Consider the following 7,160-nt stretch of genomic DNA (forward strand, 5'->3'; position numbering starts at 1 on the left):
GACAATGGGCATGTGTTTGGGCGAGAAAGAGAGACAAGACAACGAGGGTGGGAGGGAGAGACACTTTATAGAAGAGAAGGTTTCCATATTTTAGATCAGACCATCTTAGCTGCGCGATTGAATGTTCTATGCTGGACTGGTCTCATTATATTTCCGCAGCTTTGGAGATAAAATTACTTTTACAACTGGTCCAAACGCAACAGTGGCCAAATACTTTTGGCAATATAGTGTATAACTTGGTGCATGACACATGCTAACTGTTAACATGCCAATGTTAGCATGCTAACTTTTTCAGCTCATTTTGCAACACAACCCCAGACATATAATACTTTGGCATGTGACACATGCTAACTTTTTTAGCAAATTTTGCAACTGTTCAATAAAACTTGGTATGTAACACGCTAACTGTTAGCATGCTAATATTAACATGCTAATTTTTTAAAGAAAATGTTGCAATCGTTAACTCTAGAGATATGTAATGGTATGTGACACATGCAAATGTTAGCATGCTAAATTTTTTTAGCTAATTTTGTAACCGTTGACCCTAGAGTCATACAACTTCATACTTGAAACATGCTAACTGTTCTCATGTTAACCACAGTATGCTAGCATTAGCATGCTAACTTGTTTTTTACACTTATTACCTTATACATGTTAACGGCGCGCATGCAAACAGTTAGCATTTCAGTTCGACTCGCATGTTTTTGCGGTGGCATTCACACGCAATTCTTACCAAAATTGCACAGATTCTCGTTAAAAATAAGTTCTTATTAAAAAATAGTTTTTTTTTTAAATTTTTTACTCATTTCAGATGACAATCAGATGTGAATTGACTTGTTTATAGAGTAGTTATTTTAACTGAAAAAAGTTATATTTCATCTATATTTCTTGATCCTTTATTGCGTTTAAAAACCAAAGAATAACACAGAAGTATTTGGAATGAGTAGTGGATATGTAAGCACATCTGTTCCTTTTATAAATAATCATAGCAATTTAACCACAAATCTGTCTTGGTAACTTTGAATTAAATTCTATGAATTTGAATTGAATTTCAGTTGAGGTAGCAAACAGGAAGTAGAATTGTAATTCCATGAAATTAAATTCAAGCTCTTCGAATTAATGAAAATTCCAAATGTGTGATTTTTCCACCAGCCTGGTATAAAAATGATGACAAGGTGTTAGCATTCTTTAAGCAGCCCGTGCACACTAACCCCATGAGCCTGAAACTATCGCTTGAATTTAGGCGAGTTCTGTATAGAAAATAATAATTATATGAGCGTTTTCTGAGTGTTGTGGCTGACTAAACATGTATTTTTAACGCGGCTGAGCTCATAACCATGTGCATATATAAAGATGTTATTTTGCTTTTAGCTCGGATCTTCAATTTGGGAAATGAGCCAAGTAAGTTTTGGTTGGCCACAACATGCTCAGTCACTGTTGTTTTAAGAAAAGGGGGAGAGGGGACATGATCCTGATCCATTTAGTTTTCCTAAAATACTGTTGCAGTTTATTTTTGTAAGCTTGAATTCTGTTTATGACAACAAAAATAAAGACGAATGCAAATGTGTCAAAAAAACGAGGCGTAATTTTCTGTGATCCCGAGACTTGCTGTTAAGACTCGTTGTCTTACTATAATTTTACCTTCATGCAACACCATAATGGATTTGGAATAAATATATCAATATGTAGACTTTCAGCTTGTATTTACAGTATTCCCTCGCCACTCTGGTGTCACAAGAATGTGTCACTGACCAAATGAAAATAACAATTATTGTCTCTTTCACAGCACTTCGCTGTTAAATAGCACATTTTTCAAACTGGCTGCTGTTGTTTTTTCCTCAATGTTACAGAAAGCATGAGGCTGTGTAACCTGCTACATGTATGCTTTTCTACAGTTAAATATATTAAGTCTCCAGTTTACCTAGTCAAACATAGGTAAAAGAAGGTAAAAAAAAAAGTAGGTCAGCATTGGTAAAAGAAGGCAAAAAGTAGGTGAACATATGTGTAAAAAAAAAAAAAAAAAAAAAGGTAAAAAAGTAGATGAACATACGTAGGTAAAAGATGGTAAAAAAAGAAGTTGGTGAACAGGTAAAAAAGGTAAAAAAATAGGTGAACATAAGTAAAAGAAGGTAAAAAAAATAGGTGAACATAGGTAAAAGATGGTAAAAAAATAAGTAGGTGAACAGGTAAAAAAAAGGTAAAAAAGTAAGTGAACAGGTAAAAAAAAAGGTAAAAAAGTAGGTGAACATAGGTAAAAGAAGGTAAAAAAAAGTAGGTGAACATAGGTAAAAGAAGGTAAACGAGTAGGTGAACATAGGTAAATTAAGGAAAAAAATAGGTGAACGTAAATAGGTAAAAGAAGGTAAAAAATAGTAGGTGAACAGGTAAAAAAAAGTAGGTGAACCTAGTCAAACATAGGTAAAAGAAGGTAAAAAAGTAGGTCAGCATTGGTAAAAGAAGGCAAAAAGTAGGTGAACATATGTAAAAATAAAAAAAAGTAAAAGTAAAAAAAAGTAGGTGAATATAGGTAAAAGATGGTAAAAAAAGAAGTAGGTGAACAGGTAAAAAAAAAGTTAAACAAGTAGGTGAACAAAGGTAAAATAAGGTAAAAAAGTAGGTGAACATAAGTAAAAGAAGGTAAACAAGTAGGTGAACATAGGTAAGAGAAGGAAAAAAATAGGTGAGCATAAATAGGTAAAAGAAGGTAAAAAAAATAGTAGGTGAACAGGTAAAAAAATCTAGGTGAATGTGGGTAAAAGAAGGCAAAAAAGTAGTTTAACATAGGTAAAAAAAGGCAAAAAGTTGTTAAGCAAAGGTAAAAAAAAAGGTAAAAAAGTAGCTTTGAATTTTTCGGCTTTACTCAATTGCGTTTAAAAAAATAAATAAATAAATAAATATATATATATATATATATATATATATATATATATATATATTAATTTAAAGATCATATCACTGTTCGTTGCTGTTTCGCATTTGGCTACAGCCTTTTATTCGTCCATAAATCCATATTTAAGTAAATTTGACATATTTTTTATCGAAATGAATCGTTTTCAAGCATAAAAATGTCTAAAGTAACTTAAAATAACATGTCTAAAGTACTCTACTGTATTGCACAGCAGATTATCATCTTTATCAAACAAGTTGTAGTATTTCCACTGGTGCACACCGCCCTATTTAAACAAAGTTTTTGCGTTTACTACGCGGCTTTCACCATGGAGACACTCATTTACCGCACATTCATGTTATCACGCTCCTACCCGCGGGATGAAGTGCAAAGAGCCGGTTGGATCAGCAACACGCCCAACCCAGGTACCGAGACATGGCGCCTTTGGATTTTACGCGAATCGGTGCCCCCTGGTCGGTGCCAAAAAAGTACCGGATTCGGTACCCATCCCAACTCATGAGTTATTATTGTGCACTACTTTCTGTTCAAAACAACAACACACTTTCAAGGCATTTTTCACATCCTAATGAGGCTGTCTTCATCATCATCTCCTGGAGGAGACACGTGTGTGTGTGTACAGTACGATGTGTGCGAGCCCATCTTTAAAAAGCCCCTTCTGGCTGAATAGAAGGAAGTTCCTTCAGCTTCCCCAGGAAATGGGAAGAGGAAACCCGGTGGCTGCGAGCGACCCTTGCATTACTGCCACAAAGTGACTTGCTGGAGAGGGACAGAATGAGGCTCTCTCCCCCTCTCGGGAAACAGAAACTTGCGAGAAAATAAAAAGAAGTCCATAGCAAATTACACTCCCAAAGTGGACACTGCGAGATATTTGCAGAAGATGAAGCATCTTCTCGGAGCTTTGACCGCTTTGTGCTGCTGTTGGCTGTCCTGCTCACACACACTGGATGCTGCTGGGAGGAACGTGTGCCACAATCCCAGGTACACATCTACTTTGTTCACCTTCTAGACAAGTCCTCTTCTTCACTCTTCACTTTTTATCTTAACACTTTTTTTTTTTTTAAACATCCACTTAGGGACCCCTCCGCCCTGATCTGCTGCCCCGGCTGGCATCAAGTTGGAAAAGAGTGCACGATACGTGAGTGTTGCTATGCTATAATATACCGTATTTTTCGGGCTATAAGTCACAGTTTTTTTCATAGTTTGGTCGGGGGTGCGACTTATACTCAGGAGCGACTTATGTGTGAAATTATTAACACATTACCATAAAATATCAAATAATATTATTTAGCTCATTCACGTAAGAGACTAAATAAATGATAAATAAATAAATGATAAATGGGTTGTACTTGTATAGCGCTTTTCTACCAAAGCGCTTTGACACTACTTCCACATTTACCCATTCACACACACATTCACACACTGATGGAGGGAGCTGCCATGCAAGGCGCTACCAGCACCCATCAGGAGCAAGGGTGAAGTGTCTTGCTCAGGACACAACGGACATGACGAGGTTGGTACTAGGTGGGGATTGAACCAGCGACCCTTGGGTCGCGCACGGCCACTCTTCCACTGCGCCACGCCGTCCGCCGTTTGACACCCCTAGACCAGGGGTGTCAAACTCAAATACAGAGTGGGCCAAAATTTAAAACTGAACAAAGCCACGGGCCAAGGTTGAACAAATTAAACTTTTAATAGGGACCCAAACAAGTTTTGAATTGAATATTGAACAACCAAGGCTTATATAACTTTATAGTGACATGCAAAATCGAGTTTCAAATAATAATAATTAAAAAATATCAATGGCATATCAAGTAACATTTTAATAAAAATGTAATGCCTCTTTTCTATTTGCAGCCTTCTGAGGTAAATATCAAAATAAACTTTTTCCACAGGCTAATAATACATTTGAAAATTAAATAACAATAATGAATGAATCAAACATTCATGCCTTGAAGTAGAAAGAGAAAGTGCATGAATAAAACATTAGTTATTGCTCAGTTTGCTACACTGATTTGCTTTAACACTGAATACGGAACAAGCAACGCTTATATAACTTAATAGTGCAAAATCAATTTTCAAAAAACAAACGAAAAAACATCAATGGTATATTAAATAAAATGTAAATAAAAAATGGAATGCCTCTTTTCTATTTGCAGCCTTCTGAGGTAAATATCAACATTAACTTGGTGGACGGGGTTTGGTGGTAGCGGGGCTGTATATTGTAGCGTCCCGGAAGAGTTAGTGCTGCAAGGGGTTCTGGGTATTTGTTCTGTTGTGTTTATGTTGTGTTACGGTGCGGATGTTCTCCCAAAGTGTGTTTGTCATTCTTGTTTGGTGTGGGTTCACAGTGTGGCGCATATTTGTAACAGTGTTAAAGTTGTTTATACAGCCACCCTCACTGTGACCTGTATGGCTGTTGACCAAGTATGCTTGCATTCACTTGTGTGTAAAAGCCGCATATAGTATGTGACTGGGCCGGCACGCTGTTTGTATGGAGGAAAAGCGGACGTGACGACAGGTTGTAGAGGACGTTGAAGGCAGTGCCTTTAAGGCGCGCCCCCAATAATGCTTTGCCGGGTGGAAATCGGGAGACATTCGGGAGAATGGTTGCCCCGGGAGATTTTCGGGAGGGGCACTGAAATTCGGGAGTCTACCGGGAAAATCGGGAGGGTTGGCAAGTATGAGTATAAGCGGTGAATGCGGTGTCACGCTGCTGTATAATACCGGCGGACCAGCTCTAATGTTAATTTGATATTGCCTCAAGGGCCAAATGAAATTACACGGCGGGCCAAATTTGGCCCGCGGGCCAGAGTTTGATACCCATGGACTAGACGTATAAGGTTTCATGGGATTTAGCGATTAGGAGTGACAGATTGTTTGGTAAACGTATAGCATGTTCTATATGTTATAGTTATTTGAATGACTCTTACCATAATATGTTACGTTAACATGCCAGTTGGTTATTTATGCCTCATATAATGTACACTTATTCAGCCTGTTGTTCACTATTCTTTATTTATTTTAAATAAACTTTCAAATGTCTATTCTTGGTGTTGGGTTTTATCAAATAAATTTCCCCCAAAAAATGCGACTTATACTCCAGTGCGACTATATGTTTTTTTTTCCTTCTTTATTATGCATTCTCGACCGGCGCAACTTATACTCCGGAGCGACTTCAGGGGTGTCCAAACGTTTTCCACTGAGGGCCGCTCACACATGTTAACCCCCCCTCACAGTTAATAATAATAATAACTGGGATTTATATAGCGCTTTTCTAAGTACCCAATGTCGCTTTACATGTACAGTTGTCTTTCATTCTTTTGCTTATTTAAAAAAAAATTTAAAAAAAATTCGGGCACCTCACGATTCAGTCCTATTCGGGGTGACAATTTGATTCAGAATCGATTCTCATTTCAACATGATTTCCCGATTCAAACCGGTTCTCGCAATGTATTATTTGAGCACAGGTCACCAATAGAGATGTCCGATAATGGCTTTTTTGCCGATATTCCTATATTGTCCAACTCTTAATTACCGATACCGATATCAACCGATACAGATATATACAGTCATGGAATTAACACATTATTATGCCTAATTTGGACAACCAGTTATGGTGAAGATAAGGTACTTTAATTTTTTTTAAATAAAATAAAATAAGATAAATAAATTAAAAACATTTTCTTGAATAAAAAAGAAAGTAAAACAATATAAAAACAGTTACATAGAAACTAGTAATTAATGAAAATGAGTAAAATTAACTGTTAAAGGTTAGTACTATTAGTGGACCAGCAGCACGCACGATCATGTGTGCTTACGGACTGTATCCCTTGCAGACTGTATTGATATATATTGATATATAATGTAGGAACCACAATATTAATAACAGAAAGAAACAACCCTTTTGTGTGAATGAGTGTAAATGGGGGAGGGAGGTTTTTTGGGTTGGTGCACTAATTGTAAGTGTATCTTGTGTTTTTTATGTTGATTTAAAAAACCAACAATCCCATACCGATAATAAAAAAAAAACGATACAGATAATTTCCGATATTACATTTTAAAGCAGTGGTTCTCAAATGGGGGTACGCGTACCCCGGGGGTTACTTGAAGCTTTGCCAAGGGGTACGTGAGATTTTTTTTAAAATATTCTTAAAATAGCAACAATTCAAAAATCCTTTATAAATACAAATAAAAACCTATCTTTTTTTCCAAATAGTTCAAGAAAGACCACTACAAATGAGCAATATTTTGT

At 36.5% G+C, this 7,160-nt stretch overlaps 1 protein-coding gene across 2 annotated transcripts in view; it reads left to right on the forward strand.

Annotated features, from left to right (window-relative positions):
* scarf1 (scavenger receptor class F, member 1) overlaps window positions 1-7,160 on the forward strand; it is a 32,006-nt gene that overhangs the window by 2,969 nt on the left and 21,877 nt on the right. The window contains exons 2-3 of one of the 2 annotated variants that reach the window (XM_061925818.1): window positions 2,230-3,886; window positions 3,982-4,043. In XM_061925818.1, coding sequence (XP_061781802.1) covers window positions 3,786-3,886; window positions 3,982-4,043 — 163 coding nt within the window. In that variant the 5' untranslated portion in view covers window positions 2,230-3,785. Of the gene's footprint in view, window positions 1-2,062; window positions 3,887-3,981; window positions 4,044-7,160 lie in introns of those variants that run through there. The other variant, XM_061925816.1, reaches the window with a different exon arrangement.

Source organism: Nerophis lumbriciformis, linkage group LG30 (assembly GCF_033978685.3).
Source record: "Nerophis lumbriciformis linkage group LG30, RoL_Nlum_v2.1, whole genome shotgun sequence".
Taxonomy (NCBI): domain Eukaryota; kingdom Metazoa; phylum Chordata; class Actinopteri; order Syngnathiformes; family Syngnathidae; genus Nerophis; species Nerophis lumbriciformis.